General features: G+C 51.5%; 1 protein-coding gene across 6 annotated transcripts in view; it reads right to left on the bottom strand.

Annotated features, from left to right (window-relative positions):
• Nucleotides 1-1,014: 1,014 nt before the first annotated feature.
• Nucleotides 1,015-24,206, bottom strand: part of ATP7B (ATPase copper transporting beta) — a 74,255-nt gene continuing 51,063 nt past the window's right edge. For 5 of the 6 annotated variants that reach the window (XM_005213721.5, XM_005213720.5, XM_005213722.5 and 2 more), the window contains 15 exons: nt 23,726-23,897; nt 22,420-22,653; nt 21,619-21,710; nt 18,309-18,436; nt 18,053-18,207; nt 17,699-17,833; nt 13,876-14,070; nt 11,854-12,036; nt 9,785-9,953; nt 8,021-8,164; nt 7,133-7,275; nt 5,563-5,766; nt 5,350-5,467; nt 3,942-4,044; nt 1,015-3,194 (listed from right to left, as the gene is read on the bottom strand). In XM_005213721.5, the coding sequence (XP_005213778.1) occupies nt 2,921-3,194; nt 3,942-4,044; nt 5,350-5,467; nt 5,563-5,766; nt 7,133-7,275; nt 8,021-8,164; nt 9,785-9,953; nt 11,854-12,036; nt 13,876-14,070; nt 17,699-17,833; nt 18,053-18,207; nt 18,309-18,436; nt 21,619-21,710; nt 22,420-22,653; nt 23,726-23,897 (2,449 nt within the window). In that variant the 3' untranslated portion in view covers nt 1,015-2,920. The remainder of the gene's footprint in view (nt 3,195-3,941; nt 4,045-5,349; nt 5,468-5,562; nt 5,767-7,132; nt 7,276-8,020; nt 8,165-9,784; nt 9,954-11,853; nt 12,037-13,875; nt 14,071-17,698; nt 17,834-18,052; nt 18,208-18,308; nt 18,437-21,618; nt 21,711-22,419; nt 22,654-23,725; nt 23,898-24,206) is intronic. The other variant, XM_059892220.1, reaches the window with a different exon arrangement.

Consider the following 24,206-nt stretch of genomic DNA (forward strand, 5'->3'; position numbering starts at 1 on the left):
TTATGATTTATTCTGGTGCATGTGGAATTCTATCAGGCAAATTTGCTCAAGTTTTAGAGGACAATCTGTTTTCTAAAGGAATGGACTCCCTTGTTCAGGTGGTATCAACCTTCCCTTTCCACAATGGGACGTGCATACGACAGGAATTCCCACAGCTGGGGCATCCAGAAGAGGGGCCCGGCACACCTGGCATGAAGTCCTAAGGGCGCAGGAGGGCACTTAGCACAGCCCGCGTGTGACTCTCCGGCTGTGCCTCCCACTGAGCCCCAAGACCATCACCTCGAAGGGGAGCTCTCCCCATCCGATGAAGGATTAAGTCACCAGCACGCCTACGAAACCCACAACCGGTGTGTGTGAAGCTACTGCTGTATGTGTCAGTGACAACTGCACAACGTCTACTTCCCTCTTAAGGTGACCACACACCCCAGTTAGCCTGGGTAGTCCCAGTTTAGGCCAGTTTCCCTGGTGTAATTTTTAGTAGCACCTCCTTTCACTCTTGAAAGTGTCCTGGTTTGGATGATGAACGACACCGTGGCTTCACCTCTAGGTATGGCTCACTCAGGACACCCCCACCCACCCCAGGATCTCTCCAGAGCCTTCCCAGCAGAGCGCTCTGTTCCAGACTTTTCTACCCCTCCTCCTACCTCACTCCTTCAGGCCCAAGGATCCCAAAACATCACCCTCCTGACGAAGATGTGTGCATCAGAGAACAGCCTTTTGTAGATAATCACCCTCAACCAGCATCTGATGGGGTAACGTAGTCCGTGTCTGAACCTGCGGCACTGACACTCTGAGGGAGTGCTTTCCTGAGCTCTCCCCACAGACCACAGAGGCAGGCACTGAGGGAGGGGCTTACACAGTGCTGGGATGGCCCAACATGGGGCTCTGGCCACCCCCCGCCCATCTCTGCCCCCAAAAAACCAGCACCTCAGTTCTCCCCAAAGATGGCGCCACACCAGCCCATACACACTTCCCTCTCACACAGAGCCGGGCACAGGCAGGTTTTTAGATGAATACAAAAAATGAAATTTTATTCTAAATATAGCATGGAATGTTTTTGAAATAGGAATTCTTCTTTCCTGACCAAAAAAACGAACAACAAAACATTCCTGACACTTTTTGAACATCTAAAAGGTTATCTTCTGTACAATTATATAAATATCTCCATGTCCCTATACACATAACATTCAGGGTCCTAAAAGCTTTTTGAAAAATTGATTACAATTGGATTCTTTAGATGATTAGCTTCTTGGAGGGAAACAGGAAACATTCCCTGAGCAGCAGCTGGGAACAGAGAAAGGACACAACTGAGAACATAAGCAGGACAGGGCTGGGGAAGGAAGACTGGAAGCAAAACCACACCTCTACCCTGCACACGGATTTTAAAGGATAAGACGCTGCACAGACTCAATTATATGCAAATGGGAAGGAGCTATCTGAAGGCAATGTGACATGACCTCGCAGTCACATTTCAAGCCAGTTCAGTGAATACATCACCTGGCAGCTTTGTTCTTCCAGGAACAAGGGACTTTTCCTTGTTGCTTCTTATCAAACAAAATATTGACAGTAGAGCCAAATTAAAGAAAAGACTTCAGGGCCCGTGGATGTGAATTCAGATTCCTGCTCTGGCATGCACACTGGCTGTGTGATCCTTGGTGGGATTTCTAGCCTCTCTGAGCCTGTTTCCCGCCTGCGAAATGTGGACAATATTCTATCTACTTCGCTAGTTCATTGTGAATATTAGAGGTAAGCGATAAAAAGTGCTTATATCCCCCTAAAAAATAACTGACAATAACTAACTAAAGTGTGTGTGATAAGGGCTTCCCCCTTGAAACTGAGAACAGACTCTACTCAGTCTAAGATTTGGCTAGTATTTGCAGACTCCCACAGGCTCTGCCAATCACCACCAAGCTCGAAGTCTGCCATGGGCCCATTGCTGTTGCTCTGATTATCCTGCAACCATAAAGGTCACTGAAGTTAGAAACAGTTCCCTTGGGAGTGGTGGGCACCCCCTTCCTAAGGCACCAGCTCCATGTGCAGGAGTCGAAGCTTGTGGAGGGCTGGGGTGTCCTCTTACTTGGGCTGCACAGCTCTGGGGAGCACAGACCTGAACCCCATACCAGACCCTGTGAGGCGACTGTCACACCACAGGCCATGCAACTGAAACCCTTGAAACCAGGCAAGCAGAATCTTGAGCCACGTGCCTTCCCCAGGACCCCACAGGAAGCCAAATTTCTCAAGCCTCAGGCTCTCAGACCCTCAGCCCAGCTAGGCAGCAACAGTCAGCAACCACACTGGATTGAGCGTGAGAAGCCGGGACTCTAGCGCGAAGCAGCTCGCGGGCAACCAAGACCTCTGGTCTCCGAGGAGAAGCGTGGCTCTCTGGTGGTCGTGTGGGCAGGGGTTCAGGCAGGAGCACAGGAGCCCCTTGGAGAGCAGCAGAGGGGAAGTGATGATATCAGCCCTGCCCTCAGATGATGGGGTGTCACACCCCCACCATCAAGGGCAGAGGAGGAAGAGGGGGCCCCAGCAGAAAACAAGGGGGCGCTTGAGGTACACGGTGGTCTCGGGTTCGCGATGCACGGGGGTGCTGTCAGAAAGAGCCAGACCCCTAAGTTTTTATGAGCTCTGTGGAGGTGCACAGCGAAGATGTTGGACCCGATGAGACTGGTCGTGTCACAAGTGCTAAGGCAGGGGATGCGAGGAGGGCTTGTCCCTCCTCTTCTTGAGGCCACAGCAAGGTGTGCGATGAGCCCACAAGCGTGAGCAAGCACGCCTTCTCCCGAGCCCGTGGGACCCGGGGAATCGAGCCCCCTGGGTGCAGGGAAAGGGTGATCCAGAATATTCGCCCAGGCCTGGAGGGGCTCGGCCGCCTGCTGCTGCCGCTGCTGGCTGGGAGCCTCAGCCACGGGGGCGGCTTTCAGATGCCCTGCTCCTCGTCCCGGTCATTCAGGAGCAGAGACCACTTGTCGCCCCTGTCATCGGCCGCGCCACTGTGCCGGGACAGCTTGTCGGACTTGAGGGGGGACAGGGACACCTGGCTGACGTAGCTGACCTGGTCCCAGGCCGAGGCCCGCGGGGAGTCACGCCGGCGGTCGTCCATGCCGACGCGCACGCTGACCTGGGACGCGCTCAGAGGCTTCATGCTGCCGTGCGCCTGCGCCTCGTACCGCGCCAGGTCCGGCTTCCTGTAGCTGCAGGGCGGGGATCCAAGAGCGCCTGAGCCTGGACGCACAGCACCCCGCCCCCCCTTTTAATAAGCCCGATGAAGCCCCTTCATCGAGTCTTCTACTGACACGCAGTATCGAAGCCTCATGGGTTTTAAAGGAAAGGCCACTGAACTCCCAAGGCTCAGCTCTGCCTGATTTAGAAACTTCAATCCAGATGCCTGGTACATAGTATAGAGCATGCGTGCCAAGTTGTTTCAGTCGTGTCTGACTCTGCGACCCCAAGGACTGTAGCCCACCAGGCTCCCCAGTCCATGGGATTCTCCAGGCAAGAACACTGGAGAGGGTTGCCATGCCCTACTCCTGGGGATCTTCTCAACCCAGGGATCATACCCAGATCTCCTATGTCTCCTGCATTGGCAGGCAGTTCTTGACCATCAGAGCCACCTGGGAAGCCCCCTGGTACATAGTAGGCTGTTATTAACTCTTGTTAAATGAAAACATAAATAAGCATCTCTTGTATAAAAGAGAAAATGATAACAAACAGGATCCTATGACCAAATATTTACATAAACAGCCCTTGAGCAGGATAATTGGAACAAGCCATGCATGGTGACTGCTAAGCGGCAAACCACTGGCTCAAGGTGGAGGAATCATTTACACAAACACATGCTTGGCCACGCTTGGGGCCTCTGGCTGTGCCTGTGGCAGGTGTCTCCGGTGAGGGAGCGAGCCACACACCCGCCCCGGCCCAGGCCCGCCACGGGGACTCACCACTTGAGCTGCAGTGACGAGAGGACCACAGACACAGAGGAGGCCGCCATGGCCGCCGAGCCCATCCACGGCTGCAGCACAACACCAATGGGTATGAAGACACCTGGCCGAGGGGAGGACGACACTCAGGGCGTGGCCCAGGGCAGACAGCCAGGAGGGCCCAGCCTCACTGCCCACCTGATGCTGTCCTCCTCTGGGCAGCTCAGAAGCCTCCTGCTGGGTGCTGGCCACGGGCCCGTGGAGCTGAGACAGGCTGACTCAGAGCTGGGCGGTGGGGGCACCATTGAAGGGACTGAGTCCCCAACCTGTCCAGACCTTCCTGGGACCATCCAGAGGTGGCATCACTGGTCTGGGGGAAGCTCCAGGGGACAGGGCACCTCAGGGACCCTTTGGGACAGCCATCCCGGGGCCCCTCGGAGGTGTGAGCATCGGGATAAGATGCCAATGACCACGGTCCCCATCTACATGGAAGGTCCTTCCTCGAGGATGTCAAAGCACTTGATAAGGGGTGATGAGACCAGGTCCTGAGATAGAGCCACAAGCATGGGAGGGGATGGGCTCCTGAGCCAGCTCTGGGGCAGGAAGTGCATCTACCAGAGCCAGGCTGTGGCGGAGACGCCGATCCACCATGTGAGGCAGTGCTGACCGCTCAGGCGCGACAGGAGCAGGTGCAGTGGGAAAGTCATGTTTCAGTATAGGTCTCGGGGCTTCCCTGGTGGCTCAGTGGTAAAGAACCTGCCAGCCAATGCAGGAGACATGGGCTTGATCCCTGATCTGGGAAGATCCCAATTAAAAAAAAAAGAAAGAAAAGAAAAAAAAGGTCTTGGCCCACATAGATGTTTTCCTTGCAGGAGGGTCTGGAACTTTTCCCTGTCTGGTGACACAAGATTCAGTGGGGGAGGGAGAGGTTAGGAAGCAGAAAACATCCATCACTTTCCATAACTATTCCTGAGTCAGGGTAAAACCTGGGCGGAATTAATTCTTAAGATAAAGTTCTAAAGCATTGGTCCCTGAGCCTAGCATGCAGCAGGTGCCCCATAACTGTTAAGAATGATGACTCTTCAGACTGTGTGTCTTAATAATTTTCTGGAAAACAAGGCCATGGTAAATAAGATCAAGCACCTTGGCCAGCTTTTCAGAGCGGCCTGAAGTGAATGGGGGCCTGGTTCCTCCCTGCAGTTTCTCATTCATCTTTCATGCTCAGTCATGTCCGACTCTTTGCGACTCCACGGACCGTAGCCTGCCAGGCCCCTCTGTCCATGGGGATTCTCCCAGCAAGAATACCGGAGTATTGACTGCCATGCCCTCTACCTTTAGATACTTACAAAGCAGAACATAAGCAAATTAACTCTTTCCAGAGGCTTCTGGCCGCAGCTGGGGTCGAGGGAACAGGGTGGTGAGGGCCTACCTGCCGCGACGGGGATCCCGATCAGGTTGTAGATCAGCGCCAGCACCAGGTTGAGCCGTATTCTCCAGACGGTCCTCCTGGAGAGGTGAATGCTGGCCACCACATCCAGCAGGTCATTCTGTGGGAGAGGACCACAGGTGAGTGGTGGGTGGGGTGGGTGGGGGACCCATGACCCATGGGACAACGGGGACGGGGAGCCACAGCCGAGCTCACCCTGATGAGGACGACGTCGGCCGCCTCGATGGCCACGTCAGTGCCCGTGCCAATGGCAATGCCCACGTCAGCCTGTGCCAGGGCTGGGGAGTCGTTCACACCGTCGCCCACCATGGCCACTCTCTTCCCCTGGTTCTGCAGCTCCTGGACCTTGGCCACCTTGTGAGAAGGCAGCACCTCCGCAAAGACTTTGTTGATGCCGACCTGGAAGGAAAGGGAAACAGCACTCGATAAAGAAGTACGCAATAACATCCGGTGTTGCCAGGGGGCAGCAGCAGGAGCAGAAACCCAGGAGCCACCCCACCCTACCCCACAGCAAGCCCTGCAGATTCCGGGGCACACAGCAAACAAGCACCCCCCACTCCCATCCCAGTGCCACCCCCACACCCCACCTTCCCAGTGCTCCTCTCCACATGCTGACCCGGTGACCTCTCCAAAGCAGCCATCATTGGCACCTGCGGGTGGTGCCATGCTACCTGCTTGGTCCTGCAAAGGGCTCTTCTCTTTCCCCAGCCTTCCCCATTCTGACTGGGGACCACCCCTGACTCAGGCCTCCTCTCCCCTAGAAGGTGTCCCTGTCTGCCAGGCTGAGGGGTAGGCTGGCAGCCCCCTGTACACGGTTTACACTCGCCTCTGGGTCACCCTCCTGACAGAACTGTGAGCTCCCCGGGGGCCATGCTCTCAATGCAGCTTAGTGAGTGCTTGCTGAATGCCTGAACAAGCTTTAACCAGGGAAAGTGGGTACTCTTAGAAGGACGGCTAAGACAGGTGCCACTGCTCCCCTCTAAGAACCAAGTCATTTTCAAAAGCAGACAGCTTTACCCACATTTCCCGAAGGGCTGGTATATAACTGCCAGGAGTCTGCACTGGAGCTGTCCCCACACAGCGGGCCAGGCAGGCAGGCAGTCATGCTGCCCTTGTGCAAACTCAGAGCCAAGCACAGAGGGAGACCTGCTGGGACCCAGGAGCCAGCTGGTGTGGTGTGAGAAGAGCTGGGCGGCAAAACACTCCCTTAACATAAAGGCTGCAAGAGTGTTTATCGCAGCCCTAAAGCCGTGGTCTTTCTTCCTCACTGCAGAGTCTGGGAAGTAGAGAACACCATAACTGCTTCTCTGGGGCTGCAGCCGGCCGTGCAGAAATGATAGCACCCAGGCTCCAGCGGATGTGGCCTTTGGGGCAGCAGCAAGGTGGTCCCCTGTGGGCTTGGAGCAGATCAGAGCACATGGAGAGGAAAGCCCCGACGGAGAGAAAACACCAGAGCAAAGCTGAGTGCTCCATGCACTGCTGCTGTTGTTGCTGAGTCGCTTAGTCGTGTGACCGACTCTTTTATGGCTCTATGGACTGTATCTCGCCAGGCTCCTCTGTCCATGGGATTCTCCAGGCAAGAATACTGGAGTGGGTTGCCATTTCCTTCTCCAGGGGACCTTCCCAAGCCAAGGTTCGAAGCTGCATCTCCTGCACTGGCAGGCTGACTCTTTACCACTGAGTCACCTTTCCTCCAACTGTTTCTGCCAGCTTAAAATCGCCTGTAATTTCCAAGCTGGGAGACACGCCAGCCCCTGGGCCGCACCTGGGTGGCGATGGCCCTGGCTGTCTTGCGGTTGTCCCCGGTGATGAGCACCACGTCCACGCCCATGCTCTTCAGCGTGTGCACGGCCAGGGCGGCCTCCTGCTTGACCGAGTCCGCGATGGCGATCATACCGCACAGCACACCTGCCGGAGACACCGTGGGTGAGCACGCGCCAGAGCCTGGGCAGCTGAGGAGCAAGGAAGACTCGGCGGCCAGGAACAGTGTCCCTAACACCATGTCACAGGCCAAAACAAAACGCTGGATCATACAACAGGACGCACAGTTTTGAATTTGCTTTTTAAACTTATATACATGTCCAGATGCACACAAAAGTCTGGAAGGACTATCAGAAAGTTGACAGAGGCTCCCTGAGGGGTGGGATAATGAGGGATATTCCATTTTTTCCAAAGTTCTCGGAATTTTCCACATTTTCTGTAAGGAACATCTATTGCTTTGTGGAGTGCCTGACTCATAATAACTCAATAACTGTTAAAACTATACAATATATACAACAAATATACAACAAATGCTCCTTAAAAAGTGACAAATGTCCAAACAGCTAGGAAATCCATCCCTCCTTTCTGTCTCTTCCTACAGAAAACACTTGTGTAGAGTTTTGTTTTTAGTGACTCTAGAGACTGACACAGGAAGGTGTGCGAGAGCTGAGGCGTGATGGAGAAACGAGAGTGATTGTGTATAAGAGGCATTTTTAATTGAGTCAATTTCAGCTCTTGAGCTGAGGGGGCGGTGGGTTTAAAGGACTTGGGAGAAGGAGAAAATAGAACTAAAAATAACAAAGAGGAACTTTTTTTTTTAAAGGAAGCCTCGATTTCTGCCTGACGTCTCCAGCTTCCCTCGAGAGCAGAGGGCAGGGGAGCGGGGCGGTACCATCGATGGCCACCAGGATGGCTGTCTGGCCCTTCATCTCGTGGTCGGTCATGGCGTCGCGGACGTCGCTGGTAACGGTCAGGCCATTGCGCCTCATCCATTCCCGGTTTCCGATCAGCACAGAGAAGGTCTGCGTGGCCGCGTCTGCTCGAAAGAGGGTACAGTTATTCCCACAGAGCCCAAGGTCACCGTGCTATGCTATGCTATGCTATGCTATGCTAAGTCGCTTCAGTCGTGTCTGACTCTGTGCGACCTCATAGACGGCAGCCCGCCAGGCTCCCCCGTCCCTGGGATTCTCCAGGCAAGAACACTGGAATGGGTTGCCATTTCCTTCTCCAATGCATGAAAGAGAAAAGTGAAAGTGAAGTTGCTCAGTCATGTCCGACTCTTAGCAATCCCATGGACTGCAGCCTACCAGGCTCCTCTGTCCATAGATTTTCCAGGCAAGAGTACTGGAGTGGGGTGCCATTGCCACGGGATCCTTCTCGTAGCAAAATGTCCACTTGGTGGTTCTGGAAAAACCACAACCTGGAAAGCGCCTCTCGACACCAGCATTGAAGGACAGGCGGGAAACCAATTAGCATGCAGAACCGTGGTGTGAATTAAGGTGTGTGAAGGTGTTACAAACACATTAAATACCACAGTGTACCTACTGGCCTTTAGAGGTGTCTGCTGCTGTTTCTACAGGGATTAGAGCAGTTAATTATGTGTTCGGCACCAAAAGCAAGAATTGACTAGACTCCTCTCTGGCTCAGTACAGATGATGCAAGGTGAACCAGCCAACCAGCAGCCCATGTGTGTGAAACACTGTGAGGCTCACCTCCTAAAAGGCCAGGTAAGCCCCGCACCTGTCACCTCAACTCAGACGACACTGACAGGCAGGTCCCTGGAAGGCAGAGGAAAGGTCATCAGGGGCTCTAAATGGCTAGAAGGTGGGTAACAATAAAATCTAAATCAAGATTTAACTACTAATATACTTAAAAGCAAAAACTCAACCTGGGTTTTTTTGGTTGGAGGCTTTGGTTCCACTCTTATGTTGATGGCTAGCAAGCCACTCTTTAAATAACCAGGGTCATTATTCAAAAAGCAGCTGTCCCTCCAGCATCCGCTCTTCCTTAGGCAGACCATTTCCACCCTCTGTCCCTGACTGCTGCTAGCTTTGTAAATACATCACATCCCATCAGAGCCAACCATGTGGAAGTTTCCTGGTTAGCAAGAACAAAAGGACTCCCATCGGTCTACCCTGTAGCTGATGAGAAGCAAGACTGGCCTGGGATAAGAAAGAGGAGACTCGAGATTAGGGGGCAGGTAAGCAAACTCCAACTCCTTGGACAAGACCCTGATGCTGGGAAAGATTGAAGGCAGGAGGAGAAGGGGACGACAGAGGATGAGATGGTTGGATGGCATCACTGACTCAATGGACATGAGTTTGAGCAAGCTCAGGGAGATGGTGAAGGACAGGGAAGCTGGCATGCTGTGGTCCATGGGGTCGCAGAGTTGGACACGACTGAGCGACTGAACAACAACAAAAAGCAAACTCTGTGAATTTTAAGTCATACGCCACTTTTGTCTGCCATTAGCATCAAGCCACATCAGAGGACACGAGAGAAGCTGCAGGCTGCCCTGGGAGGCAGACGGGCGGCACACCAGCCCCTAGCCAACCCTCTCGCGGGCAGGAACCTCGGGGTGAGCCTGGCGTGGCGCCCTCTGTGGTTGGACCCAGCCCCCGGCAGACGGAGCAGTGGAGACGGAAGCCAAGGATACCTGTTTCTGTGGGGTTGCTGCCGACTCTGTTCAGGTGAGTGGTCAGTGGGCCTTGCAGGCGCTCGCCTTGGGCGAGGATGCTCTCCACGCTGCTGACTTTGCAGCTGATTCCACAGCCGGGCACTGCCTGAAAGTCCGTGCAGCACCCCAGGGTCTCCGTGCCAAGTTCCTGGGGGGCGCGGGGAGAGGAAGCAGAGAACAGGGGTGAGTTGAGAGGGAGTCAGGACAGGGGTGGGATGAGGGCAGCGGGGAGAACAGCAGCTGCTGGAAATTAAGGGAGGGATGGTGGGAGAACTTCCCGGTAAGGCAGAGAGAGAGACTCGAGCCAGCAGCTCTTTTTCTCTCATCTGACACAGATGCTTAAAACAGCCTTCACTCTGGCCACCTGATGTGAAGAGCCGACTCACTGGAAGAAAGCCTGATGCTGGGAAGACTGAAGGCAGGATAAGAAGGGGATGACAGAGGATAAGATGGTTGGATGGCATCACTGACCCAATGGACATGACTTTGAGCAAGCTCCAGGAGTTGGTGGTGGACAGGGGAGCCTAGCATGCTGCAGTCCATGGGGCTGCAAAGAGTTAGACACAACTGAGTGACTGAACAACAAATTCTCTCCTAGAGTCTGGATGCCTGGGCATCCTGGACAAGATGTGGTCCAGAAAGGAGAAAGGCCGTGCACATCAAACACTTTCAATTAAAGGCTGGGGGTGGCAGGGCTGAAGGTGCCAAAGTGGGGGAAGATTTTATTTTTGTGCTGAAAATAATTTCATAAAAACCACAGAATAGGTAAGTGGTAACTAACTCTTCTGAGGTAACTGCCCATGTACAGACCCTGGGGGGAAGGGGCAATGTGGCAGGAGAAAGGACCTGGGCTTATTCGGCTAACAGAACAGAAGGGATGCCTGGGGCGAGCTGAATCTTTCCTGAAACATCAGGAGGTTGAGAGGGGAAGTAGCCGAGCCCCACACAAAGGATGCAGCACGAGAGTTCTGGGAGACTCCCTGTCCAGCAAGAGTTGTCAGCTTTTCTTCAAGGCATCATGTCACCCTTCGACATTTACTGGTGATTGTACTGTCCAGACAGTTTACACGTTGTTCAGGGCTATATTCCAGCACATCCCTGGGGCCTCCATGTTCAGATTGAAAACAGAGAACGCTCACCTGGCCCTTTCGTCTGGAGAGATCAGGGTGATGGCTCGCCACTGACTGTGCCAAAAACCCACAGGCCTCTGGTCACTTCTGCTGCTTCACCTCCATCCCAGGCGTCCCCTGTGGAGTGGACTTCTCCTGCCCTCGCCCCAACACCCCATCCATTTTTGTATCCCTTTGCACGAAATGCTCATAAAGGACTGAATCCTTTTATCTGTCTTCCTCACTTGACCCTCAGCTCCCAGCAGGCAGAGTTTGCATCTTATTAATTAATTCTTACTGACCTGAGCTCAGATGCTCAGGGAATGCCTAATGAATGACCCTGCACACTGAACTGCTTTGTGATCATCTGGAAACATGACAGGGGACCTGCCGCTGTGAGCTTCGTGTACCTTCCCATCACTAGCCTCACTCCTCCTCTTGTCTTTACTCTTTAAAATTAAGTAACTCTCGCCAGGTGGGTGGAAAGTTGATCTGAGAACTTAGTTCCCGCTTCTCCGTTCCTTGGCCACTTCAGTTTGTGCTGTGTTGAGCTTGGCTTTGGTTTCGGTTTCAGTTTCGTTTGTTCGTCCCTGCTCAGTCACTGACTCTGCGACCCCATGGACTGTAGCCCACCAGGTTCCTCTGTCCATGGGATTCTCCAGGCAAGACTAGTGCAGTGGGTTGCCACTCCCTTCTTCAGAGGATCTTCCCAAGGATTGAACCTGCGTCTCTTGGATGGCAGGCAGATTCTTTACCATCTGAGCCAATCTCTTTAAGCACACATGCCAAGGCCCCCTGCCAGAAGCAGCTGGCTTGGGGGGCCAAGGGCAGCGAGGAAGAAAGGCGTGTGTGGAGGAAGGAGCTGCGAGTCTTTCGGGGCAGCTGGTGGGAGCGGGGAGCCGGGGGGAGCGAGGGCCCAGCTACGCCCAGTCCACCTACCTCTTTACAGTATCTGGTGACTGCCACGCCCAGGGGGTGCTCGCTGCTGGCCTCTGCAGTCCCCACCACAGCGAGCACCTTCCGCAGGGGCAGCGTGGCCACGTCCACGAGCAGGAGGACCCGTGAGACTTTGGGGACCCCGTGGGTAATGGTGCCGGTTTTGTCGAACATCACGGTCTTTATCTGCCAGAAACAACCCCATTTCAGTGACCAAACACAAATGGGGCTCTCAGAGCCCTCACAAGCTCAAGGCAGAACTTCTTCCGACCCACCCCAAGCAGGTAACAACACTCCTTCACGCCCCATGTAACAGAATCCTCTATGCCCATCCCAAGGGTTAACCTCTCCTGCTGCAAAAACTTAGCTCCCTCTCTGCCCAGTTCTCAAAAAACTCCACAGGAGCTTTCACTCTGATTAACGGGAAGCGGTATGGTACCCACCCCAGACAGTAACATTGTGCAGACCTCTCCTGGTGTCATGTCAGGAGGGCAACCCTGGGGGCCTGCCCTTTTCCCTGTCCACCCTGTCTGCCAGGCCAAGCACAGTTTTCTCTGGCCTGCGTCAGTGCAAAAGCCTCCAGCTCCACGTTCAAGAAAGGAAGGGCGTGTTCCCTGGCCATAATTACAAGTAACCACAGAGCCAGCCTGAGGGCCCATCCCCCTCGGTCAGCAGCAGCCTTGCACTGGTCTCTATGGGTCTGGGCTTGGCCACACTCGGCTACTGTGCTTAGATGGCCCGAGTCCCCCAGTCCTCGGACCCTGGACAAGGTCGGCCCTTGCTGTGCTCAGACTGCATCCTGTAGGCTCGGTTGTCCCTCATTTAGCAAACAACAGACTCCCCTTCTTGTTTCTGACTTCAACACCATTAACGGGTCTTCCCTCAACCATTCTGGCCGGCTTTTATTCCAGCCCCCACTAGGCCGCCAGGAGGATCTTCCCAGCCTGCGATCGTGCAGGTGCTTGACCTCGCTTCACCCCGTTTTTTGGTTAAAACTGTGGATCCTGTTGCAGGACTAAATAAACTTGCAAGGCTCTTCAAGGCCCCTCTCTCCACCTCCTTCCTCCCTTCATCTCCTGTCAGTCTCTCACTCCATGACTGTCCTCGTTTATTTATTCAGAAAATATCTGTGGGGTGATCTCCACGTGTCAGGCTCTGGGCAAGACACTGGGGACACAATGATGGGGAAACAGCCATGGTCTCCCATCCTATGGAGTCTGGGACCGGGCACCGCGACCTCCCGAGTCCCTTCCTTGTGCTGGTCCCATGGCCAGACACCCTTCCAGCGCCGTCAACGGCAGGTCCCAGACCTTCCCTGTCCACCTGTGTCAGCCCCGTCCCATCCAACACTCACACGTCTACACTCGGGCCTCTCACACTGTCCTCACGCAGCTCACACTCTACACGGCACCTGCAGTTCACCTGCCCCAGGGCTGTCTGTCTCACTAGACTGTAAAGTCCCTCAGAGCTGGGGCTCAGCCCGGGACCCACACACAGTAAACACTCAATAGATAGCGAAGAAATAAAGGGAGGACAGAAGGCTGGGGTTGCTGGCTGAAGGGAGCTTCCTCATAGATACTGCCGCCCGCTTCTCCACCCCAAGGTCCCGGGACCCTCCCCGGAGCCCGACCACCTGGCCGTGAGCCTGGCTCTGCATGTCTGAGCTTCAGGCCCCCTGGCAAGGCCCCCGGGCCCCCGCTGCACTTCCCTCACCTGTAAAATGGACACAACCAGCCCCCGCCTCCGTGCTGTCACAGAGATTATTTATACAGCATTCAGTGCTTTAAGTGTGAACTGCTGCGGTTCCTACGTCATCCCCAGTGAGTCGTGGCTTCTGTTTTACTTAGTCAGCAGGGCTTAACGAGCCCTCTTTCAGGTTTTTCTCATTTTCAAACTCAAATTTGAATATGAAATTTAAACAAGTACTGTCTTCACTAGGACTAATTAAAAAAAAAAAAAAAGCGCAGTTGTACAGCTACAAAATCACCCCACCCGAGACCTCAAAGGGAGCACGGGGGAACCGACCTTGTGGGCCATCTCCAGGGGCTTGCCTCCCTTGATGAGGATGCCGTTCTGGGCGGCCACCCCGGTGCCCACCATGACGGCCGTGGGTGTGGCCAGGCCCAGCGAGCAGGGGCAGGCGATGCAGAGCACCGTGATGGACGTCTGGAACGCGAACCGCAGGACCACCTCTGCCTGGGAGATACCCTTGCTGGGGACCTGACGAGAGGGAAGAGATGGAGGCAGGGTGGGAGTCAGATGAGACATCACACAGAACTCTGATCACAAAAGAACGTCTCACTCTGTGATGACCTCTATGGGAACAGTATCTAAAAAAGAGTGGATATATGTATGTGTAACTGATTCACTTTGCTGTACAGTAGAACCTAGCACAACATTGTAAATCAACTATCTTCCAATAAAAATTCATTAAAAAAATAAAAAAGAGGGTGGGAAGATTTGGGAGAATGGCATTGAAACATGTAAAATATCATGTAAGAAACGAGTTGCCAGTCCAGGTTCGATGCACGATACTGGATGCTTGGGGCTAGTGCACTGGGACGACCCAGAGGGATGGTATGGGGAGGGAGGAGGGAGGAGGGTTCAGGATGGGGAACACATGCATACCTGTGGCAGATTCATTTTGATATTTGGCAAAACTAATACAATTATGTAAAGTTTAAAAATAAAATAAAATTAGAAAAAAAAAATAAAATAAAAAAATAAAAAAGAACATCCCAGTGCAGTCAGGGGCTCCGAGATGGCTGGATGGTGCTGGGCTCAGGACGCATGCTATTGCATGGTTCACGTTACTGCTCCACATCCCACCTTCCCAACCTGATCTTCAGGGAAAGGCATTATGAGAGAAGAGAATTACACAAAAATCCCCAACGGGGGAAGAACACAGACTCTGGAATTGGACCATGTAGGTCCATGTCACGGCCCTGACGGTGTGTCTAGGCTTCCTCAAAACGGAGATGATAATGCCCATCTCCCAGGTTTTTGTAAGGATTAAATGAGATAATACACAGCCCATGGGGCCACAAGAGTCGGAAACGACTTAGCGACTAAACCACCACCACATATAAATACATACAAATATAAATGTACATAAGGCCACACCTGTCATAGAAAGAGAAGCTTCTGAGAAATCATAACTATTATATTATCATTATTATTATAAAGCTTTAAAACATTATAAATTTCCAGGGAATTGACTCTAAGGTAATAGACACATGGGAACAGATACGAGGGTATTTCTCATAGTGTTTTTTCATAAAGGCAAGAAACTGGGAACAATCAATAGGGGATTGGTTAAATTGTACGTACGGCATGCATAATGGAATATTATGTGGATGTTAAAATGATGATGTACACATATACTTATTCACATGGAAAGATATCGGTAACATTGCTGACAAAAAAACAAGCACAAAATGGCATGTGTTAATTAGTGCAAAATTATCTGCCCATATCTCTACACAGCCCTTCAACAATCCTGCAAAGATGTTCACCAAAGTATAGGGGTTTGGAGCCATCTTTATTTTCTTCTATTTTTCACCACTGTTTCCTTTATAAATCCCAAACCGCCCCCCCCAAAAAAATACAGGTCTCCTTCCCAGTTACCTGGCGACACACATTGGTATGATTATCTGCAATCTAACATCTTGAGTGATCTCAGTTTATCTTTCAAAACAGCTAGTGGCTCTGGTGAACACCTGAGAGATGCTGGAGTCACTTAATTACAGTGAAACGTGTGTTTTCTAAATGGAGGATACAGACCACCATCTCTTCAGCTTCGATCTAGTCTTTGAAAGGCGGGATTCTAAAATAAGATACATTAGTAAGGGTCATTCAATTTCCACAGAAACAGTTTGATTTAGGTAGAAGGGCATGGTGTTTAACCCATTGTGTGATGCTTTAGAGGTAAAGATGGGTGCTTTTTTAAAGCCAGGGATTCTTGTCAAAATCACACCTCACATTCTGAGGGAGGTGGGGTGCACTTCTGGAAGGGAACGTGACCGCTGTCCCTACAAACGATGTTCACAGAGCAGAGTAACAACAATGTCTTAAAGGAACATATAGTACCTCCGGTGCCAGCATCCTCCCTGATATCGCAGACAAAAACAAAAGAAGCAAAAGTAAGACAGAAAGGCAGGGATCAGCAGGAAGCCACCCATTCCAACTTGTTCAGGACTGAGTTTCCCACAGCCATGTGCCAACGAGATGCTTTCCCACAAAAGCCAGAATTTCTGGCGGTCACGTACCATAATAACCACTGGTAAGAAGTTCTAGGAATATAGTCACAGGCTTCTCTTATAAGCACAGAAATCTTCTTAGATGTCAGAAAGTATCTAACTTGGACATCTTTCATTTTAAGCAAGGAAATGTGAGGGATGATATAACAGCTAAGTGAATGATGTGCACCCAAGAATATATGATATGCCTCTATAGATAAAAATGTTTTTTTTTTTAATATTCATTCTGTATTTACAGTTTCTTATTTTATGGCTGTAAGGCAAAATATATATTAGACTGGGCTAAGTCTGAGATATTTTAAAAAATAAGGGAAAGTGTTGTTTCACTCACTGGGCAGTTATCAAATGCTACTCCCAGTGGGCCATCAGCTTTTTCTGTCTATCAAGATTTCTCAAACTCAGCACTACTGACATCTGGGGCCAAATAATTCTTCATTGTGGGGGCCTGTCCTGTGCACTGTTGGCTGTTCAGCTGCATTCCTGGCCTCTATTTATTAAATGCCAGTAGCCCCCCTACCTTAGTCATGACAACCAAAAACATCTTCAGACACTGTCAACCAAAATCACCCCTAGTTGGGAATCACACATGTAAATAGTCATTTCCAAAGCAGAAAAAGTTTTTTTTTTTTTTTTTTGGCAGCGCCATGCAGCATACGAGACCTCAGTTCCCTGACCAGGGGGCGAACCCATGCCCCCTGCAGTGGAAGCGCTGAGTCTTAACCACTGAACCGCCAGGGAAGTCCTTGAAGCAGAAACTTTTAGTAATTGTTTGAAATTTGATAAAATTGTATTTCCGAAGACAGTATTCTTCTTCCACTTTTTAAAGTCAAAAACATATATTCCATTGTTTCATATATAAGGCCTAATAATTATCAAAAAGCTATTAGCATTACTCGGGAAGCTGCAAGGTTAGATTTATATGGACACAGCCAGCCAAAAAGATATTTTTCTGAAAAATGGTTAAAGAATGCTGCTGCTAAGTCACTTCAGTCGTGTCCGACTCTGTGCAGCCCCATGGACTGCAGCCTTCCAGGCTCCTCGATCCATGGGATTTTCCAGGCAAGATTAGTGGAGTGGGGTGCCATTGCCTTCTCCGATGGTTAAAGAATATTATCATGCTATTGAAACTGCACGAAAACTCAAGGAGACAGTAAAGGACAGGGAAGCCTGGCGTGCCGTAGTCCATGGGGTTGCAAAGAGTCAGACACAATTGAGTGACTGAACAACAAAAACAATAATTGAAATCGTGACTGATGTGACCTATCTTCTACGATGAGTGCTTCATAACCTCAAAAATGGCCAGCAGTGCAAAAATGCAAACGCTTTAAGCATTACAACCGAGAGCCAACGGTGTTTGAAATTATCAGAAGGTAAAAGGTGCCTTTAGTGAATAAAAAAAAACCTGCAGGAGTCGAGTGATTGATTGATTGTCCCACCCTGGCTGAGGCTGCGCTGCCAATAAGTGAAGCAAACAAGTAAGTTGTAATGGAGAATTAAAGCCCAATGAATCTAAGACATGAAAAAACAGTATTAATGGCAATTGATTATTTAAAACACAACAACCACACTACCCACAGCATTCAACTTACAGGAAAGTATTTCTGAACAACACCAAAATCGGTAAAACCGATACCAATCCATACCACCAACGTCACAGTTGAAATGATGATGATAAATGGGACAAAATATCCACTAAACCGGTCAGCCAGTTGCTGAATGGGTGCCTAGGGAAATAAAACACCAAGATCGTGGGAAGTTACAATTTCTGAAGAAATATACCGGCCATGGGTGGACAAGGGCTGGGATTCCTAGCTCCCTCATTAACTATAGTTATTAGTCAATCTCTCTAACTCAATAAAATCTGTCTGATTCTACGGGACTCTTGGAATAATTTCTAAAAGCAGGGAGCTGAAGTTATACTGCTTTTAAAATTCCTTCAGTACCTTGGACATCTGGGCCTCTTCCACTAGCTTCACAATCTGGGCCAAGGTCGTATCATTGCCCACGTGGGTGGCAGTGACGAGCACAGAGCCATGGGCGTTCATGGACCCGGCAATTACCATGCTTCCGGGCTTCTTGGTGACAGGCATGGCCTCTCCTAGAGGTGGGGAGGAGACCAACGTTACATGAGGAGCCCGATCAGTGTCCCCAGGGCCCAGGCAGGGCACTGACACCCACCCAAAGGGACCAAGTCCGCACCTGTGATGAGGGACTCGTCGGCCATGGTGTTGCCTTCTAGGACTTTCCCGTCCACGGGAAACTTGCCCCCGGGGACCACCTTGATGATGTCACCTCGTTGCACCAGCTCCATGGGCACCTGCTCCTCCCTGCAACAGAACCCGCTCAGGTTACACTCGGGGTCGCGCGGGAAGCCTGCCCCCCTGGCATGTCACCCAGGTTGGGTTCTTGACACTCCGCCAGCTTTACTCCAAGCAGTGGTCATCACTTTATCTACTGTGTCCAGACTGAGTCAATACTGTGCAGCTGCTGAGTGCCAGGCACTGTCCTAGAGCTGGGGAGACAGCTGTGAGAAGGACAGCCAAGTCCCAACCCTTATGAAGTCAATTCTGTGGAGCAAACAGACCAGCAAGATAGTTGCAAGACTTCAACAAGTGCTATGCTGACAGTGAGCTGACTGCAGGGCTGTTTTCTGTGGTGGAGGAGGAGGAGGGAAGGGGACAGGCCTCATCTGAAGATGACATTCCAGCTGGATGACAAGAGGACCCAACTTACAAGGAAAGAAAAGTCAAGGGGGAGGGACTTCCCTGGTGGTCCAGTGGCTAAGACTCCACCCTCCCAATGCAGGGGGGCTGGGTTCGATCCCCGGTCAGGGAACTAGATCCCACATACTGCAACTAAGAGTTCACATGCTGCAACTTTAGATCCTGTGTGCAGCAACTAAGGCCTGGTAAAGAAAACAAAATTTAGGAGAAAAAGAACAGCTAACACAAAGCCCTACGGAGGGATGGAAGGGGCCTTGGAGAAACAGGAAGGCTGTAGGCAGCACTAGATGGGTTTAAGTGAAACAGACAGAACCCGGACCACGTTGGGTCTTGCAGAGCAAAGTGTGGGCTTTGGATGTAAGGTTTTTAGTGGGAAAGTGACACTGATTCACATTTTCAAGTCACGTCTCTGGCTGCTGCATGAGAACGGGCTGTAGGGGCAACAACAGAAGCTGAGAGAGGAGTCAGGCTGTGGCAGCCTCTCAAGTGAAAGATGCCTGGGCTGAAGGTGGGGGGGAGAGAGACCCAGGAGCTTTGCGGGCACAAGGTGTTAGAAGGACGTGCGGATGCGCTGGACGCCTAAGAAAAGCAAGCATGAGCTCTTAGTTTCAGGTTGAGCAGCTGGGTGGATGAGAAGGCGTTTAATGAGACGGAGATGCCTATGAGAAAGCAGCTGCAGAAGGAGGGGAACAGGAAAGGAGAGGAGATGAGGTCTCTGGTCTCACACGGTAAGCCAGAGATGCTTGCCTGACTTCCACACAGATGTGGCCAGTCCGAAGAGTTGAGTTCAGTCCAGTCGCTCATTCGTGTCTGACTCTTTGCGACCCCATGGACTGCAGCATGCCAGGCCTCCCTGTCCATCACCAACTCTGGGAGCTTACTCAAACTCATGTCCGCTGAGTCAGAGAATAGGGGTGAGGAACTGGATTTGAGCTGAGATTAGAGGTCAACCCGGAAGCTGTCAAAATACAGACAGAATCCAAAGTCTGAAATGGTAAGAGCTTCCCCAGGAGCATGGCTGGAAGACAGACCTCAGCCCTGGGACACCCCATCTTAAGAGGCTGAGCAGGCGGAAGCGCGCACAGGAGGGGGCACCCACCCCACGGCATTGAATATGCGGATGTTGTGGCTGTTGACGCAACTATGTATAAAATTCATCACTCCCTACACTTGGGATTGGTGTTCTTCAGTGAAGGTAAGCCACAGCTTAATAGAAAAAGAAAAAGACAAAGTTTTAAAGGGACAGAAAGAAGGGGAAATGCTGACAAGAGGCTGACATGAGCATTAAATGAGACCAACGGTGGGATTTGGTTCATGGACATGATTTGATGTCTCTGGCAAAAGCGATTTCAGAAACCGGTGGAGGAACAAGGAAGGCTGGAGGGGGCTTAGAGACTGCAAGACGAGGAAACCAGACAGGAGCTGGAGGCGGCCTGCACAAGAAGTGCGGCGCCTCCCTGAAGCCAGAAGCGAGGCCACAGGCTAAAGGGGACGGTGGTGGGACCAGAGCGGTTTCTGGGATGCCAAGAAGGTCAAGAAATAACCATTAAAATGAGGCTGACCGCAGATATACAGAAGCCTTATTCTGTAAAAATGCCCAAGTTATGAAATATGATTTAAGAGTCAGTTTGTGTGTGTGTGTGCTTAGCTGCTCAGTCATGTCTGACTCTTGGTAACCCCATGGACTGTAGCCCGCCAGGCTCCTCCATCCAAGGAATTCTGGAAGAATACTGGAGCTGCTTACCATTTCCTCCTCCAGGGGATCTTGCAGGCCCAGGGATCGAACCCGCATCTCCTGCACTGGCAAACAGATTCTTTACCACTGTGCCACCAGGGGAGCCTGAGAGTCAGTATATGTAACTGTAAAGAACATGGGCTCTGGAACTAACAGTGTAGGTTCTGTCCTAATTCCTCTACTTAACACCTGTGTGACCCTGGGCCAGTTGCTTAGCCTCCCTGAACCTCAGTGTCCACATCTGTACAATAAAAGTACTAGGAGTTCCTTCCTCATAAGGCCTTTTTTTTTCCTCTTTTGGTTAAACACCAACATGTTAGTATAGCATCTGGCAAATAGTAAATGCTATTTAAGTCCCAGCCATAATGACAATAATCATTACTGTTTTTAATATCTGCCAACCTTATACATAGGGCTCCCCAGGTGGTGCTACTGATAAAGAACCTGTCTACCAATGCAGGAGATGTAAGAGACACAGGTTCGATCCCTGGTTTGATCCCTGGGTTGGAAAGATCCCCTGGAGGAGGGCATGGCAACTCACTCCAGTATTCTTGCCTGGAGAACCCCATGGACAGAGGGGCTTGGTGGGCTATAGTCCACAGGGTCACAAAGAGTCAGACACGACTGAAGTGACTTAGCAGTTAACCTTCTAAAGAAGAAAGACACTTCTCCCATTTTTATTCTTGGGCTAGTTGAACTCCTACCTCAGTATCAAGTCGAACTCATATCTCTCAGCCTGTATAAATCCTCCAAATCTTGCGAGGCAGACCCAGCTCACGCACCATGCTTTGGTAAACTCTGTTTGACCACCACTAGCCTTCTCCTAAGTTCCAGACAGACTGCCTGTACCTCTCACTTGGCGTCTAGCACACATACACCCCCTTGAACCCTCGCTTATCTTAGTATGTAAACGCTCTGCCTGCTGAAGTGGAGTTACAGGAGGGATCTTTCTGTCGTGGCTGTGCCGGCCCTCACAAGGTCCTGTACACCATGGGTGTGCAGCACACACGCTGATATAAATTGATCAGGGACTCCTGACAGTGATGATTACCTGATGATCACGTTGTCTTCACCAAGGGTCACGACGGTGGCTTCCGTGGCTTGCAGAGACATGAGTTTGGCAAGCGCTTCTGAGGTTTTGCTCTAAGAAACAACCAGAATGTGAAGTATGAGCGAGAGTAAGCCGACCTGTGCAAACCCAGGCCATCACTCACAAGGCTGGTGTTAGAGAAGACCCTGCAAGGAAAGGCGCTCCCTTGACACAGCCCCTCCGCACATCTGCAGGCTTTCAGGGTGGGTGTCACCCACTGCCCAGGGACAGAGAGCTGTGCTGCCACCACCCTGAGCGTACAGGGCCACCAAGTCCTGCGAATTACATCTCAGGTGGAAGAAACAATACCCATCTGCCCACCGACCATTTACTTTTAGGTTCACTCTGATTTTTTTAGGGCCCGAGTTCCATTCTTTTATAGGACACACTGACATCTGGAACAATGGTGGTAAGAACGGCATGACCCTGAGGTGGGAATGTGGATATCTAATCCAGGAAGCCACACGCTCGGTTATTTACCAAGAGACGATGCGACCTCTGACCCGAAAGCCCGGGTTCTTTCCACTGCACGCGGCGCCTGAACAAAGGCTTTTAATAATTAACCAGATTAGCTGGGATTTTAGAAGTAGCGACTGGTTTGGAGATTAGCGGCTGGGGTACCTAATTATATGTAGGTTTCATGTTTCTTCGAGTCGTGGCCTTGACGGCGTATCACGAGTAATTCTAACCATGGTGTTCAGATGAACTGAGGTTTGTGCTGCTGAGGAAAGAGCTCTGCCTTTAATCTGAGGCTGCAGTTACCTTCACCACGTGTTCCAGCCACCGCCCCAGGGCAATGAAGACGAAGAGCATGGGGGGCGTGTCAAAGAAGGTCACGGGGCTCCTCTCGGCCTTCTCGGCCACGGCCACCACCAGGATGACGAGGGAGTAGACATAGGCGACGCTCGTGGCCAGCACGATGAGCACGTCCATGTTGGCCATCCCGTGTCTCAGAGATTTGTAGGCCTGGACATAGAAGTACCAGCCGCCGAGGAACTGGAAGGTGGTGGGGGAGAGCGACAGTCATGCGGGGCCCCTCGGGACTGCAAATACTCTGAGCTCACCCACGATGCCGACATCCCTTTGCCCTCTGTAACTGACATGTATGAAATGTACTTCCTCACTCAGAGGACTTCTGGCCACAGGAGTGGATGCTCATGGGAGACCTTTAAGACCCAGAGGACTCGACCACGTAAATGTCCATGGATGGTGAAGATGGTGAAAGAGATCACAGTGCGTGCATACTGGGCACAGTGCTATGCGGTCCCTTCTGAAGAGACTGCTGATGGGAGAGACGTACACAGTGCGTGGCTGAGTGACAAAGCCAGTTATAGATCAGTGGGTCTAGTATAAGTCTATTTCAGCTGGAAAAAAAGGCCTATGTCTGTAGTAGTGAATACATACACACACGGACATATATGCATGTAAATATGTATTTTTCCTATACAGACGAGGATCTGGGAAAAAAAACAATTCCAGCCTACAAATACTTGCCTCCAGACAGTCCTAATTCATACGAATTAATTCTAATATTCTAGTACTAAGCCTAATATTAAGTCAGGAGTTTTATTTTATATTCCAAACGGAAGGCACGTCTCCACCAGAAACACAGCTAGTTCCTGGATGTGGTCCCCAAGGTAGACAAAACACAAGGGCTGTGCCTTTTAAATTATGATTCCCCGGGACTGCATCTCGGTCATTCAAGACAAGGTATAGAAGAGCAGCAAGAGCTCCAGGGCGGTCCAGCTGCCGCTTCTGACGGCGAATTCAGTGGGAAAAAAGCAAACGCGCTACCCTGGATCACCAAGCCTTGCCTCGAAAGGGCTGCTGTCCCGGGGGAGTTTGGTCACCTGTGAATTGCCCATGAAGCCAGGTCCTTTCTCGTTCCCCATGTCAGGCCCTTAGTGTCAGCCATAAGATAGAAAAAGTCAGCAACGGGCTAGGTGGTGGGGAAACAGGCAATGAAGAGGCACTTGGCTCAACCGAGAGCAGGCTAAGCGGACAGCACCTGCCGGCCACACGCAGGCATGCCGGGCGGGTGTGCCTCCCGCCAGCCCCAGATACGCACCTGGACAAAGGTGCACAAGATAAAGAAGATGAGATTCAGGATGGACAGTCCTGGGATGACGTTGTGGTCCAGGACCGTCGACTGGGGCTCATGGCTGGGTATCAACATATAGATCATTAAACCCATGACGGGGATGCCAAACACCAGGCTGCACAGGAAAGAGTTCTTCCACCTGGAAAGCAACGCAGCAACACGGACACGTCAGGCTCCGCCTGCCCCCTGGCTTCCAGGCTGGTCCCCTCCCGAGGACTCGGTTTGAGACTTGCCTCTGCCCCATGTCTGGGACAGGCCACCAAGGGCTACAATGAGAGCAGCGCTCGCTCCCTACATTGGCCATCTGAGGGGACATCAAAGGTCTAAACCTCCCTGCACGGATGCTCCAGGGATGTTTAGACATAGCCGTGGCCTGCTCATGGCAGAAGTGGTACCTCCAATCTACAGGCGAGGCAACCAAGGCCCAGAAAAAGCTGAGCGTTCAGCC

The sequence above is a fragment of the Bos taurus genome, chromosome 12 (genome assembly GCF_002263795.3).
Source record: "Bos taurus isolate L1 Dominette 01449 registration number 42190680 breed Hereford chromosome 12, ARS-UCD2.0, whole genome shotgun sequence".
NCBI lineage: Eukaryota > Metazoa > Chordata > Mammalia > Artiodactyla > Bovidae > Bos > Bos taurus.